Source organism: Triticum dicoccoides, chromosome 4B (genome assembly GCF_002162155.2).
Source record: "Triticum dicoccoides isolate Atlit2015 ecotype Zavitan chromosome 4B, WEW_v2.0, whole genome shotgun sequence".
NCBI classification, from domain to species: Eukaryota; Viridiplantae; Streptophyta; class Magnoliopsida; order Poales; family Poaceae; genus Triticum; species Triticum dicoccoides.
This window is the reverse complement of record NC_041387.1, coordinates 537024603-537039832: the sequence shown is the minus strand read 5'-3', so window position 1 is coordinate 537039832 and position 15230 is coordinate 537024603. Positions and strand designations below refer to the sequence as shown.

The window sequence follows — 15230 nt, the reverse complement described above, 5'->3', positions numbered from 1 at the left end:
AAATTGAAAAAATGTTCGTAAATTCCACGAATTTGTTTGGGAGTTTGAAAAAATGTTCCTGTTCCAAAATTTGTTCGCAAATTTCAAAAAATGTTGATATTTACAAGTTTTCTTTGGAGTTTTGAAAAATCTTCCGTTTCCAAAATTGTTTGCAAATTTAAAAAATGTTCGTTTTTTCAAATTTTGTTCTGGAGTTTCAAAAAATGTTCGCGTATAAAAGTTGTTCGTGTTTTCCAAATTTTGTTTTGAAATTTGAAAAATTGTTCCAGTTCAGTTTTTTGGGTAGTTTAAAAAATGTTTCCATTCTAAAAAATATGTTCGCATCTCCAAAATTCGTTTGTGTGTTGAAAAATGTTTGTTTTCTCAACATTTGTAAAAATAATAAAATGTTCACGTTTTGTTTTTGAAAAAATAAGTTTCGTGTTCTAATTTTTTAAAAACATTCGGATCGGCGTTTGAGTTTTCTTAAGGTTTTGCAATGGTCTGTTATCAAGAAACCTAGCTAGGTCAACTGGTTTGAATCGTGTGCTCGGAATCAACGGGTCTAGCGTTCGATTCCCGCAATTGCATCTTTCTTTTTTATACCAGCGTGTTCGCGAGAGAGATGGGCCGGCCCAGTCTATCGATCCCCCATGCGATCGCTCGACTGGCTTGCCGCAGAGACGCTCCCCGCAAAGTCGGTATATAATAATGGGCCGGCCCATCTCAGATGTCCGGCCCACAACCAGCGAACCCTGGCACAGACGAGACGCTCCCCGCAACGTAGGCATCGGCTATATACACTGGATTCCGGATTCCGGATCTAGGGTTCGTGTCCAACGTCGCCGCGGCGGAGATCCAATCCAACCCGGTTCGAGTTCAACCTCGCGGATCTGCGGCGGCGGCGATGGAGAACCATGGGCACGTCCTCCGCTCCACCGAGACGGCCAAAGCCGCGAGCCAGAGGCTTGACAAGGTGATCCCCGTTATGCTTGATTGCCCCCTCCCCCCCCTGCCTCCGCCAGAGCGGCCAGCCGGATCACACAGCTGTCTGGGACGAATCGATCAAGGCATATTGGATGGCCGTCAGCTCTCATCAACAGTTTGGAGAGGCCATTCGTGAGCTCAGCGTGGCTTCCCCGGATGCACTCCTGATGGTGGTGCTCCGGCCGTATACGCCATTTGTGACTGCGTGCAATCTGCAGCGTCATATAAACCTCAATCTACCGCCAGAGCAGCCTGCAGGGCAATCAGAGCAGCCTGCAGGACAATCAGAGCAGCAGCTGTCTAATGAACATCCTACAGTGGGAGCACCACCTCTTGATAAGGGAAAGTCTGTGCCCATGGGACACCCGTCTGACCAGTGGTGCAGAGGCAGTCTGTACGGGATCCGGTTTGTGATCAGGAATGCTGAGGTGCTGTATCAAAAACTTGCCCAATACCAGAAGTTGCTAGACCAGCACAAGCGACTTGATGGACTGACAAAAGAGGTTGATTTCCTTCTCAGTTCCATCTCTCTAGAGTCGAAGTTTCCCTCCAAGGATGATCTAGCTTCTGTAGAAGACGATTGTCTTGATCACCGTGAGAAGCTTGTTCTAGGAATGTGGAGACGTGCGGTAGTTGATGCCCCTGAAACCCACTATGGATATGGGCCTCATGAAGCCATCAAAAGCTTGCTTCCGCTGGAACATGAGGCGATCTATGAGGCAGCTTATGATCCTTGTTCCCCACCCACAAATATGAATGAAATGAAAGAGACGATCAAACTTGTATCTGAAGGTATGGAGGCACTTCAAGAAGAAAAATATGAGTTTAGGGAAGAATCAAGCATTGACCTCCATTCCTTCAAGTTACTCAACTGTGAGGCGAAGAGAGCAGATACTATACTATCTTGCGAGATAAGTCAGGAGCTTGGCAAGCTTAGAGCTTCAGCTCAGAATCTTGCTTCATTGATGCAGCAGCGGTGGGACCGAGGAAACGCTGGGAGGAAGCAGCACCTCCCGCATGCCCATCTGGCTCATCCCCAATGACAAACTGTACTGGGATACGAACGCGCTAAGACCTGAAGTTTCAAGCAGCTCCGGCGGCAGCTTCATGTCAACAGATGCGTCTGATCCAGAAACGGTTGCCCTGGAGGATAATGGGATGGGATGGAACAGCTGAAACGGCAGCAGAATCAGTCTTACTTGATAAGAATGGAAACAGATGTGGCCCAGATAATGCTTGTAGTTCTGTGTCCCAATGACATACGAAATCCTGTATCGATGCAAAAGAAATATCAATGGATACCATGCGATTTTAGTGGCAAAGCCACACCTGGTGTTATTTGAAACGACAATTTGGCTTTTCTTATAAAATTATGTTTGAGCAAATTAGTTAGGCTATGGTACTTGTAAAATATTTTACTATCTCTTGGTAGACTTTACAACAACTCTTAGTCAAAGGGTGCAAGGTTTCAATTAGACCTATAGATATTTGCAAATGAAGCCTTATGTGAACAGTACATTGAAACATAAATATTACTCCCTCCGTCCCATAATATAAGAACGTTTTTGACAATAGTGATGTTCTTATATCATGGGACAGAGGGAGTAAATAGTAAAACTGCCAAATTATTCTTCTGGGCCAGTTTGATTGAGTGGAAATATCTGTGAGAAGTGATAACACATATGCAGTGTATGGCATGGATGTACAGTGAGCTATCTACAGTACTTGCCTGAGATACTTTCTGCAGATGAGCCTTAACTTTAGGATCATGTTAAGCTTGTTAGGGAGTGACAGCGAGTAGTGCTCTCCTTTATCATTGTTTGCTCTGGACCATGTGATCAGCGGTTTCATATTTGGTGTTTATATATTAAATAAAATATACTATCATATCTTTAGATTCGCCTTTCCTTGGTCCCCAGCTGCCAACTGCACTATTTTAATAAGACTTAAAACCATTCATATTTAATCGAGCCCCCTCAATTGACATGGATAATGTGCTTCCAGGTGATTATCAGCATAATTGGTCTTCTTTTATTTGGGAAATTATTAGAGCCTTTAAGGGGAACAATGGAGTTATCAAAGTTCGTTTTTATTGTCAACTTCTCAACTTCAATGTGTGTCTTCGTAACTGCTATTGCTGTGTACTATGTAACACAACAAGAGAGCTACCTGTAAGTATTCTATTTCTATAGAAGTGTCCGAGCACATCTGGTTTGATGTTCTGTATTGGGTAAACTGATGAGTTTTTCTTAACGTTTGATTTCTCAGGTACACTCCTCTTTCTGGTTTTTATGGGGTTCTGTCAGGATTGCTGGTGGGCATCAAGCAACTTATGCCAGAGATGGAGCTTAATCTTTTCGTGCTGAAGATTAAGGGAAAGGTTTGTAACTGATACTGTTAATAGAATGACTCTGTTTGATGTTATCGTCTGATCTGACATGTTTATTTTTTGTCCCTACTCAGTGGATCCCATCTCTTACTGCACTAATTTCCGTTGTTGTAAGCTTCTTCATGAAGGACTTGGTATCTTACCTCCCAGTTATACTGTTTGGCATTTACTAGCACACATGCCCGTGCGTTGCAACGGGATATACGCATTTCAGTGGTTTAACATGCATCATCGGTAACGCTACACTCTCGAATAAACTCCTTTTGTCCCTATAATATTTGTAAAATAGAGAAAAGAAAACAGTTTCCACATTAGAAGATAGCACTGCCCCTGGCAATCCAAGCGTTCATGGCATTCTCGGACAGCAAGCAGGAAGCAAACTCTGGAGCAAGCAATACATGGAGCAAACAAGAACTTTTACTTGCATCTTCAAAATGGTGTACTACTCCTGGAGCAAGCAACAAGCAGCAAAGCAATACATGGAACAGAGAATGGTGATGGCAATAGCGTGGACGAGGGAGAAGAGGCTGCCGAGCGTTGCTCTCACTCTCACGCGGCTCTCACTCACTCTGTCCCGCTGCAACAGGGAGCCGCCATGGGCATCGACGCCAACTGCCGCCGCCTGCAGGCTTCGCTCCGATCCAGCCGCCCAAGACATCTCCGCCCCAGTTCCATCCCATCCTCGCCGGCCACACCGCAGCTCGCCGCCTCGCCTGCCAGAGCCCCGCGTCCCAGCCGCCGTCACCCGAGCTTGGCCATGGCGCTGCCAACAGGAGCTCCGCCCGCCTCCGGCCATGTCCTCGGCCGGCTCCTGCAGCCCCGCGCCCGTCCCGGCCTCCTCCACGCCAAGCAGCAGCTCGTCGGAGCACGAGCTCCACTGGGTCCGCCTCCCTCTGTCGTCCCTCTTCTTCTTCTATCTCTTTTACTCCCTCTCTGCCTCTTCTCTGAATTTTCCCCACCTTGACCTTGCAGCTCCCGCCGCCGCCCTGCTCCGTTCATCGCCTTCTCCGCCAGATCCGGCGAGGCCCTGCGTTCCCAGCCTCGTCCCCGCCACCAGGTCGCCGCGCCGCACCACCGGAGACCAGCAGCGCCGTCGCACTCCGTGTCCTATCCCTGCTCGTGTACGTGCGCAGGAGACGCGCCAGGTCGCCTCGCTTCAGGCCTCCTCCTCGCCCGTGGGCCACCAGCACCGAGCCGGCTTTCTGGTGAGACCCCAGTCCTGCCTCAGCCACTACGCCTGAAGCCGCCCCGCCGCAGCGCGCCTCCTCACGTGCCTCGCCCCAACTGAGCACGCCGGCCGCCTTATCCTCCTCCGCCGCGATGCCTCGGCCCGCGAAGGCGCCTCGCCAAGCAGCAGGAAGAGTTGCGGGCTAGGCTCACCTGCCGCAAGCGCGCCCGCGAGCTCACCCCCGTGCCGGCCAAGGCCACCTTCGGGCCTTCGGCGACTCCACGACTCCTTGTCCGCCGCGCCCTCGAACGCCCGCCACAAGGCCGCGCCCCATTCCTGGCCTCGGGCGGCGTGGACGCCGGCGGCAAGAGGAGGCGCGTGCCAGGCGGTGGAGGACGGCTCGCGGGCGTCAGCGGCAAGCGGCGTGCCCGGCGGTGGAGTACGGCAATGGATAAGCGGCGGCAGAGAACGCAATGGACGCAGGGGGCTTTTTGCAAAATCCAACCGTTTTCTTCAGTAACACATTAAAATAGGACTGCGGGTTAATTTTTATAAACCGAGGGGCTTTTCTGCAAAATCGCTAGCGACGGACGACAGAAACCTAATTTTCTTTATTATTAGGTAAAGATATGAGTTGGATATACCTGCGTTACTTCCAAAAGAGGCTAGAGACAGGCCTGAAAGGGGATCCAAGCGAGGATTCTCTTTCTCAAGTTTCTTCCCTACAATTTTGTGGTATTAACGATTCCCCTTTATATAATAGTAAGATCTTAGTTTACGGACTAACTTCCTGACTAATTTATGAAAACATAGCCAAATTCTGGATTCGATAGCCTTTATATTTGGATTAATTTATTAAACATATGCAGACCAGTTCTGGATCCAGTAGTCTCAATATTCCATAGGCTTCTTTGTGGAAGATGCCAGCAAAGAGTCTGCTGAACTATCACGCAGCTTGCAGAATTTTACACTCTGAAAATGACATCAAACGCACACATGATTATACTATGCAACAGACACTTCCACTGATTGCCTGCTTGATTTAACCAATGTAGATTCTGCTGAATTTTCAAGCTACGTTATTTTATATGCCAGGACGTCTCACTCCAAAAGTGACATCAAATTATTTGTTGTCACTGTTCCGGCAGTAGAAGTGGTTCTAGCCTTAGGCTTGTAGGTAACCATGGTGAAGCTGCAGCTAGCTACCAGTTAACGAGCTTTAATAACTGCAATGTGCATACAAGAATAATGACGCAAGCAGCTGACTGGTGGCTTGGTGAATTTGGATGCAGGGACGATCTAGAAGAGTACACAGTCGGCTTCGGCAAGTGTACATCGACATGCTCAAGGAGCAGCTCCTCGACGTCGATACAGTCCCGGGCTGCGCCTCATCTCCATCACCGGCGAGAGCAGCATCGGCAAGACCACGCTCGCGCGCAAGGTCTACCAGAGCCCCGAGATCCGCAACCACTTCGCCATACTACACCGTAAGGTGGTTTGACTGAAGATTTTGACTGAAGTTCTGAATTATGGAGTAGTAGGATCTGAATTCTGAAACTACACCCTGTTCACAGTACACCCTATGAAGCTTCTGTCAACTCTGAAACTTGTGGCCAAACAGCCCACTCAAAGTTTAATTAAGCTTCTTTGCAAACATGTGTTGTGATCTCAAACAAAACTGAACGCTAAAACTTGTGCATTCTTTCTCTTTCTTTCCATTCCTTTGCTTTGAAGTGTAAAAATGAAGTTAATATGAAGTGTGAGGGGACAAGAAAACAACACTTGCTCTAACTGAATTTCTTTGCTCCATAGATATCAGTGATGGACACTTTGCTCTAACGAATTTCACATTTTCACAATTTGTGATGGATACACACAGAAATAGAGCTGAATATTGCTCATGTACACTTGGCCATGGCATTCAGTTAACTGAATATTGCTACTACAGCAGGTACACACACAGTTATTGTACAGATTGATGCTACTTGATTTTATCATGCCTTCATTGTTCACATGTTCTGTTTTAATGTTTCTGTATTTTTTTTTGGCTGACCAGGGCTCAGAAACAATAGTGTGCCTCACAGCATTTGGATTTGAACATGAATTTCTTAGATTGATTTGCTTTGATATGATATAAGGAAATAGTTGTCTGCGCGTATACTAAGGTACCACTTTACCTTGCTGCTTTGGACTGAAGTTTATGCTTTTATACTTAAGAAGTTAGAGGAATATGAAGCAACAAAGATAGTGTTGGTCTATAGATCCCTACTTTTTCATTCATTGACTCAGGGGGCATCTAAGTAATACTGAACCACGATTTTTTAGGCAACGCCTTTTGTTGGTCTTCAACAGTGTTTATGTAGCTTGCCTGCATGGCCATTGAATGATCTTAGTATTGGGTTTGACAAAGTTTTATAGTTTTGAATTATGCTTTCCTAACATGCAAATATTTTCTAAGACTGAACGTATATGTGTGGCTTCTGTATGGATTCCCAGTCCTCATTCAGAACACCTTTCCTTTTTGTCTTCTAGGATTGCACCCTTCTAAAAAGTTACTCCGATACAGTTGTCCTTGAATTTACCCATGACTAATTCACGTGCCTAAATCATTTCTGTTTAAAGCAATATTTCTTAAACTCCTATCATCATTCCATTCGTACTCATAGATGTGATCTCCTCTATGCCCTTTTTTCCATAACCGGAGAAATGAAAGAATTCACAGATCGTATAGATAATCCTCCGAGTTCATTTTTGCGCTGCAAAGCTGCATGCGTCAACTTAGTTTGAATGTATTTCCTTTTTATTTCTGTTTGAAAAGACACAAGAAAATGACACTTCAATTATATATTTTATCCTTTCAAGAATACAATTTCGATTAGAAGTTATAATACTCATTCAACTTTAAAGGAGTTCTGCGATCTGATTTTGTAAATATTGCTATTTAGGCCTTTTTTGGTCAATGAGTTGGACCCACAATACCTGCTTCATGATCACAGCAAAGTATATGAGGTATTGATATCATAACAAGCTGGCCTTCATGTATTTCTTATAGATTTATTTCAATCATTAACTTTACTTTTCTGCTAAAAATAATCATTAACTTCCCTTAAGAGGTCAAATGAGTCCCCCCCCCCTATAGTAGATACTTTGAAGCTGGATTTTTTTGCTGCAGTCTATTCATGACCGTTAATTTCAGGTATACAGTATTGGGTATCGCCGTGTGACACTGTTTGTACAAATAGGATATTTTTCCCCAATAAATACAGTAGCTCGAAACTTCAAATGCACAACGGAGCTAACCATATTTGATCAAATGATGTAATCAGAGATGTTTATTTTCAGGTTGCCTCACCGTACCGACTGGCCATGGAATTCAGTTCAGTTTCAGTCCGAGTTACGGTGGCTGACAGCTTCTTTGCCTTGCTGCCTGCGTTTTCCGCCCGATGGCGGATTCACGGTTCGTTCATTTCGGACTCGAATTCAGGTTCTTCGTTTCCGATTCGGTTTCAATATATGCTGACGAGACGATCCACACGGAAAGCTCGCCCCTTGTCGCGTCCAACCAAGCCGTCGAACGTCGATCGAGCGCCATGGCCGTCTGCAACTGCAACTGCAAGAGACCTGCTGCCGTCCTCGACACGACGACACCGGCCACGCGACGACCACCCAAGGACCAGAAACGACCGGCTGCCACAAGAGGAGGCGCATCCGGATGGATCAGCGGCACCGAGGACTACGAGGAGACGCGCGGCATCGGCAAGGGCGGCTAGCTCCGGCATCGTCGTCAAGGCACGCCACCGCACCACCGGCAAGACCGTGGCGATCAAGTTCCTCGGCTGCACAGAGGACCCCGCCGACGGCACTAGGGAGCTCCGGCGCGAGGCCGGCTGACAGGACTAACAAAATTCTTGAGAACTGTTCAGGTTCAGGTTCAGGTTCACAAAATGGATCTCGTGTTTCGCCAGTGTCGGTCGCTATGAATTCTTCAGAAATTTTCAGGTTCAGATAGTTGAGGTCCTGATAATTGCACGTTCCTGAAGACGATCCTTGCCCACCAGGATTATTTTGAGGGAACCAGAATCGGATTGTCTTGATTGAAGAATTCTGAAAACACTTGTGAACTTGATGAAGTTGGCATCTTCTCATGTTGCTTCTTCTGGTGACATGTTTAACCATTGTACCAGCCACTGCGTTACCAGTTACCAGGAGAGGTACTGCTTGAGTTTCAAGTGTCAGGACAGGAGCGACCTTGCTTTGCCATGAGGATCCACTAGCGGCAAACCTGGAGCAGGAACAGCTAATGGGCTCAAGTGCTTCTTGAATTGAGTGATGTGAAAAAACGCCATGTATTTGTGCCACGTCCAGAAGCTGCAGTTTATATGCTCCTGCACCAATTTTCTTCGGAACTAGAAATGGTCCATAGAATTTAGTAGCCAGTTTGAGTCCTATACAGATGTCAAAAGCTGTCATGGTTGCAATTTTTAAGTAAATCATATGTCTCACTTCATAGTTCATGTCAGGTCTCTTTTTATCTGCATACTTTTTCATTCTGGCTTGAGTTTTTTTTTAATCGAGTTTGTAAAGATTTCTTCTCTTCAAGGAATGATCTAGCCTCACTGTCAACAGGCCAGGGACTGAAACTTCATTTATGAGAGGTGGAGGAAATCCATACAGGAATTGAAAGGGGGTAAATTTAGTAGCCGTTGAAATCATGCTTGCGTTTTACTACTACAAGGGAATAATATTGGCATAGGAGCTGTTGTTTATGGTCTCTTGCGCTTGCTTACCATGTCTAGCGAACGGCCTGTTTTCCTTTCTGATGATCCAAGTGCTACAAATGGCATGTTCGTTCGTTCGTTCAAGAGACTAAAAAGATTAGGAGGCTGCTGTTTTTGTTCTGGCTGATCAATGATCATGCATCTTGCAGCCTATTTCCTCGGAAAAAGAACATTTCTAAGATGAACGAAGTTTGTTTAACACAGACGGAAGGTTAAAAGAACAAGAAAATGACATCACAAGAGAGGCAGACAAACGACTGATGATGCAGGATTTTCCTGGACAACAGACGAACATACGATCATCTCACATGAACACGAAACGAAATCATCCGCCGCCACCACGACAAAGACAAACACCTCAGAGTGAACACACATACATGCTTCCCCATTGCAGAACAAGGTAAAGCATCCATCGTAGACCACAAGACTTGGTTCGCATACCACGGGAAAGGTTCTCCCCTTACCATTTGCTGGTCCCCTTCAGCCAGTTTCAAGGCACAAACTCAGCTACTCCCTCCGTTCCGAATTACTTGTCTTAGATTTGTCTAGATACGGATGTATCTAGCACTAAAATTAGTGCTAGATACATCCGTATCTAGACAAATCCAAGACAAGTAATTTAGAACGGAGGGAGTACATTTTAAGGTTTGTGACTGATCACCATTAGGAAGGGAACTGAAAACAAGAGGAACTGAAAAAACCCTGTTGATGCAAACATTCTCCTGAAATCTTTGCCTTGTGCCAATTGCCCATTTGTACAGCAGTCCTTTCGCCTGTGAAGAATGCAAAAGAGATCAGACATCATGCAAACTTTCTAAAATGAAAATTAGATATATTCAAAAGATATCAAGACTTGAAACCAGGTAACATCCAAACCACCATACACGAACAAATTATAGTTAAGAGAGAGAAACCTCATCCTTTATTAGTGTTAGATTATTTACAATGTACCTACATGTATTTAGAAAGAAAGTGAAGTTATTTTCATACCAGATTTAGTAGATGGCTCAGGCCAGGGCGAGGGTCGGGGCAGTCTCCGAGGTAGGGGTCGGGCCTGTGGTGTTCTCCAGGGCAGGGGTGGGGGCTGTCGCGGTCCGCGGGGCAGCTGTCAGGGCAGACACCTTCCTCTGCACCATAACCTTAGCCAAAGTTTCCTTTGTGATCTTGTCTGCGTGAGTGACCTCCTTTAAGTCCACTGGGCCTGACATCTGCGCCACTTCCTCCTCATCCTCGTCGCAGAAACCGCGCTTGATTGCCATCTTAATCTTTCCCTGGCTCGGAGCCGGTACATGTTGGGAAAGGAGCTGCAATGTCACATATGAAATGTCTCAGCAGAAGACAACTGCAGACCTAAAGAACAGATGCTTCGGAGACAGATGTAACAAAAATGCATATTTGATGACACAATACTAAGCTGCAACAACAACTATGTGCTTCTGGATCTGATTAGATAAACAGTAATGTAACACCAATACGAATTACACACAAATTTCACGTCTAACCAGCAGTATTTAATGTACCCAACCCTTTTATTAAACTCGGTTAAAACTGCAGAATTGAGGAAACAGCTGTGGCACTAATTGTTCAAAATTGAGTTAATTCTTCTGTCCATTGTCCATGTGGATAACTGGCGACATAGTGGAGTACTAAGAAGCAGCATCAACTTATATACTTCTGGAAACAGCAGCATAACACATATCTGAATACAGCACAATGCTTGCAGATCGCAAGGTCTGACCAGAAGTATTAACAAGGTAAGCTGTACTCGAGTTGCATCACAGAGGAACATAGATAAACAGTAATGTGTAAAAACACAGAACAGTTATAAGGATTTCTGAACTCAAAGTCTGGCAATGTTAAACACAGAACTGTTATAAACAAGGAACTTCCCTAAACAATCTGTCCAGAGAGAGAAGCAAGGAAGAATCACCAATCACTGGACCAGAGAAGAGTCACTCCCGAATCATTCTGCAGCAGTTCCAACTCTAGATAGTTTCTCTAGCACCATATCTCAAAGTCACCAATCACCCCCATGGCATTTTCTATTTTCTATATCTACATCTCCTGAAGAAATAATCAACCTCCAGATACAAGGGAGACACCTGGGTTTTGTAAACCAAAACACTGGCTCAAATTCCACACACACACACACACACACACACACACAATTGGGGGCTACTCGAATTAGCACGGAATTCAACAAACCAATTTGATACTTTACATACTGACCCATCCAAAGACCTGCAATAGAACTGATTTTTTGAACAATAAAAACTGAACCAGCAGACATGGATAGTGACTCTAACAACCACAAGGGTTGGCACACTTCCCGAATGATGTGCTTCTCCATTCCTTGTCCCACGCAATGCTCGCCACTTCATGTGCACAGTTCGGATAAACACACGCTGCACGCAACAATCCATGCCTGACCACAGCGGCACAGCCATATCTTACCAGCTATGAAAGACAGGCCTATCAAGCATTGATACGGACCATCATAGATGATTGAGAAACATGAACTTGGCATAATCTGGATGGAGTGTCAGAATTGAAAAAAAAACCCCGAAAGGAACAACCTACGCGATCACTCTCCCGCTGTCCCGCATGCGTGCAGGAACAGCGTAAGCGCCAATCAGGACAATCATCTCTCTCCTCCTCACCCATACCCCCCTTCTCGCCTCCCCCTCCCCCTCTCCGGGTTCACCCATCACCCGCCGCCGCGTCGGCAGCCTCGCCCGCAGCCCCCGGAAAGCCCTAGGTCCGGTTCCCCGCCACCGCGGAACTCAACCGTCGGAACCCTCGTCCAACGGCCCCGAAAAACAATGCAGGTCGGAGGGAGATCATACCGAGTCATGTCGCCGGCGAGAGGGCGAGGAGCGCGGAGATCGTCGGCCCAGTCGCTCCGGCGGCAGGCGTCGCTTGCTTCGTCAGGAAGGAAGGATGCTTCGGGAGACACTCGCTCCGCTCTCTCCAGTTTTGTGCCACGGCAAGCCAAGCACGAATCTTAAAGCGGACCCACCAGACCGGCTCGCGGCGCGCGGCCTGGTACGGTCTGGCCTGGTCCGGTCCGGTCGGGCTCGGGTCCGCACCGCACCGCACCCTTCCGGCCCCGGGTAAAAACCCTAGCTCGCGCTCCAGGCCGGGGGAAGCGAAGTGGTGGGGAAAGAAGAACCGATAAAGAAGAAGAGGATGACGACGACGGAGACGGCGACGGCGGCGACGGCGAGGGAGCCGCGCGAGGCGTCCCGGCGGGAGGGCCGCGACTCGCACGGCAGGCGCCCGCACTCCTCGTCCAGGTCGCGCCGGGACGACCCGAGGTAAGCGCCCAGACCAATCCACCGCAACCCCCGTCGTCTCCCCCGATCCGTCTCGCCGGAATTTTTCAGATTAGCAATCAGTTCCTTGCGCTCGCGATTCCCGATCGTCGCATCGTGCTCGCGTGGAAATGCGATTCGCGCCCGTGCTGACCCCATTCGGGGACTCGTTTTTGGTAGCCCGAGGAGGCGGAGAGACGACAGGAGGCATGACTCCGACAGGAGCCAGCACAGGCGTCGGGCCGAGGAGGGCGCCGGTGATGAGGGCGACCGTGATGAGAGGAGGAACAGGCACTTGCAGGACGCGAAGGAGCGGAGCGATGGTCCTGATCCAGGGCACGGGGATGGGAAGACGCAGCCAAGCGATGCTAAAGAGGACCATCACGCGAGGCACGAGAGGTCTCCCAGGGGAACCAAGCGGTTCTCCGAGACGAGAGAGGCCTGGCGGCCTAGATCTTCGTTCTTTCAGGTTCTCGTCTTTTACACACACCTGTGCAGAAAAGGGATTATCATCAGTGGGTTATGTTCAATGCTTTCAGTGGCTTGATAGCTGTTAGCTTAATAGCCAGTAGAGGGTTGCGGCATGAATGTTTACGTGTGCTGGAGCAGTAACTGCCAATTCATGGTTCTGGTTCCATTATGAAATGTCTATCTTTAATGCTATCTAGGAAGTATAAACTAGCATGAGGGCTAATTCTCTTAAATTACACCTCATCAGCCCATTTTGTTCTGTATTTGTTCACACATATTTGATATATATGTTACTTCCTTACATGTTGGGTTGCAAACCTTCAGGTATTTCAGTATGTAGTGATGTAACATTGTCCTATTCCAATGGTATGGTTTCCTCTCTAGAAGTCAAGTGTATAGAATTATATAGTAATATAACTTGTACCTCCTTATATATGCGCTTCCTCCATCTGCAGATATAAGTTGTAATTTTGTTTTCTGCAGTCCACAAGACCACAATGCAAGATTTATACTATGTGTTCTGTTATATTATAATATAATAGTTTGTGTTAGTATTTTGCAAGAGAAAGGCAGTGCTAAAATTTTCATGTATGTATTCACATATACTGATGGTCAAACTTTTGAAGGTTGATCATGGATCCCATGGCACCTGTATATTTAGAGACGGAGGGAGTACTATTCTACTCATTTTAGTGTCTTTCTGATTCAATTTGGTTGAGCCTATATTGTACTCCCTCCGTAAAGAAATATAAGAGCGTTTAGAACACTATAGTGATCTAAACGCTCTTATATTTCTTTACAGAGGGAGTAGTTTACAAAGATGTTCTAGAGTCTAGATGCTCTCCCATTAACGTTTTCTTATTTAAATCAAATTACGCTTATTCATTTTTGTGAGAGTCCAGTTGTATTAAAACACATATACTTCGGTGATCTAACTTGTACAACACATGGATGCTGAGCAAAGATTATGTGTTTTCTTTTACATTGGTATTCATGTTCATGTTAATTGCTTGTGCTGTTACGGAACTAGTTGTGGTCAGAATGTTGGGTTGTTGCTAAAGAATATCTCTCTGTTGTCAGGTCATCGTGCATAAGTGCTATATTTCTGGTGATTTAGTGGTAGTTCTCTTGTGACACATACCTTCAAATGTCCACTTTATTAACAACATTAGGCTACTTGTACTTGTATGTACAGCATGATGAGCGTGAACGTGCTGGGCAAGGTGGTCGACGCTATGGTCGCCAAGGTAGTGGGGAGCTGCCTTTATTAGTTCTTACTTTCTGCACTACTTTATCTTGCCATCTTTTTTGCTTAGGGTATTTTTTGTTTTTCATCTTAAAGATTATGGAAGACAAAGGGATCAAAATGAGCATCTCGATGATAGAGATAGACACAAGTATGAGGGACATGGTTTGCAGGAAAAGTTTGGGCAGCCTCAACAACACAGTGATGTTGATTCTACATGGAAGCACGATGGGTTTTTCAAGTTGCAGGAAGACGCTCCGGTTGCCAAAAGGAGGTCAGGATTTAAGGAGATGAGAATGCCACTGGAGGGGCAAGAATCAGCTCCTGCTGTTACAGAACCGAATTCAAGATCACGTATACCTGATCAACCTGGGTGGACCTCTGGAATGGGAGAAGAAAGGAGAAACTACCATTCACGGGAATTCATAAGGCCTGATGATCGAGATACCAGGAGGGGATTTTCTGATTACCGGAGTGCTGGTCAGAGAAATGGCTATGATCCAAGAGGGCGTTTTGCTGGCAGAGGGGGAAGGGGCAGAGACAGGTTTGACTGCCAGTATGGTGGAAGAAGCAACATGCACGAGGATGCCGGTGATCATCAGACAGAGAAATGGAAGCATGACCTTTATGATGAGACGAACAGTACCCCAGCTCCGATGACTGAAGAAGAGCAGATTGCAAAAGTCGAAGCACTGTTGGCGCTGTAGTTACCGTTTTTGTTGTTGCCTGGAGTTATTTGCGATGGGTAAATGATAGTTATCTTTCCACATTGTTGTCTGGACTCTGGAGCTGTTTGGGATGGCTCAGTGGTCATGTACTTGGTCTCATTGTTATTGAATCTAACTATATGGCACTCTGCTGGAATTTGGTGTCTTATCTAAGCATTTTCGTTTCATGA

The 15230-nt window shown here is 46.3% G+C and overlaps 2 protein-coding genes and 1 long non-coding RNA gene across 3 annotated transcripts; 2 read left to right on the top strand and 1 right to left on the bottom strand.

Moving 5' to 3' along the window:
* The first annotated feature begins 802 nt into the window (after window positions 1-802).
* On the top strand, window positions 803-9093 carry LOC119291327. The gene is made up of 8 exons (XM_037570072.1): window positions 803-955; window positions 2971-3137; window positions 3235-3346; window positions 5816-6015; window positions 6403-6474; window positions 6580-6688; window positions 7469-7532; window positions 7866-9093. The coding sequence occupies exons 1-6, from the start codon at window positions 887-889 to the stop codon at window positions 6593-6595; spliced, it is 636 nt and encodes a 211-aa protein (XP_037425969.1). The 5' UTR covers window positions 803-886; the 3' UTR covers window positions 6596-6688; window positions 7469-7532; window positions 7866-9093.
* A 466-nt stretch (window positions 9094-9559) lies between these two features.
* Window positions 9560-12233, bottom strand: LOC119293841. The gene is made up of 3 exons (XR_005143232.1): window positions 12148-12233; window positions 10292-10605; window positions 9560-10074 (listed from the first exon to the last, which is right to left on the bottom strand). It is a non-coding gene; the product is annotated as an uncharacterized LOC119293841 (long non-coding RNA).
* Window positions 12234-12464: 231 nt separating this feature from the next.
* On the top strand, window positions 12465-15230 carry LOC119291326 (splicing factor U2af large subunit A-like). The gene is made up of 4 exons (XM_037570071.1): window positions 12465-12618; window positions 12796-13084; window positions 14282-14333; window positions 14429-15230. The coding sequence occupies exons 1-4, from the start codon at window positions 12491-12493 to the stop codon at window positions 15037-15039; spliced, it is 1080 nt and encodes a 359-aa protein (XP_037425968.1). The 5' UTR covers window positions 12465-12490; the 3' UTR covers window positions 15040-15230.

What these genes read in the sequence shown, in the direction of transcription:
- LOC119291327 (XM_037570072.1), top strand. Translation starts at nt 887, where the DNA reads ATGGAGAACCATGGGCACGTCCTCCGCTCCACCGAGACGGCCAAAGCC. An exon ending in CGAGCCAGAGGCTTGACAAG is followed by an intron (nt 956 to 2,970) that starts GTGATCCCCGTT and finishes ATGTGCTTCCAG; the next exon opens with GTGATTATCAGCATAATTGG. An exon ending in ACACAACAAGAGAGCTACCT is followed by an intron (nt 3,138 to 3,234) that starts GTAAGTATTCTA and finishes TTGATTTCTCAG; the next exon opens with GTACACTCCTCTTTCTGGTT.
- LOC119291326 (XM_037570071.1), top strand. Translation starts at nt 12,491, where the DNA reads ATGACGACGACGGAGACGGCGACGGCGGCGACGGCGAGGGAGCCGCGC. An exon ending in TCGCGCCGGGACGACCCGAG is followed by an intron (nt 12,619 to 12,795) that starts GTAAGCGCCCAG and finishes CGTTTTTGGTAG; the next exon opens with CCCGAGGAGGCGGAGAGACG. An exon ending in TCGACGCTATGGTCGCCAAG is followed by an intron (nt 14,334 to 14,428) that starts GTAGTGGGGAGC and finishes TTCATCTTAAAG; the next exon opens with ATTATGGAAGACAAAGGGAT.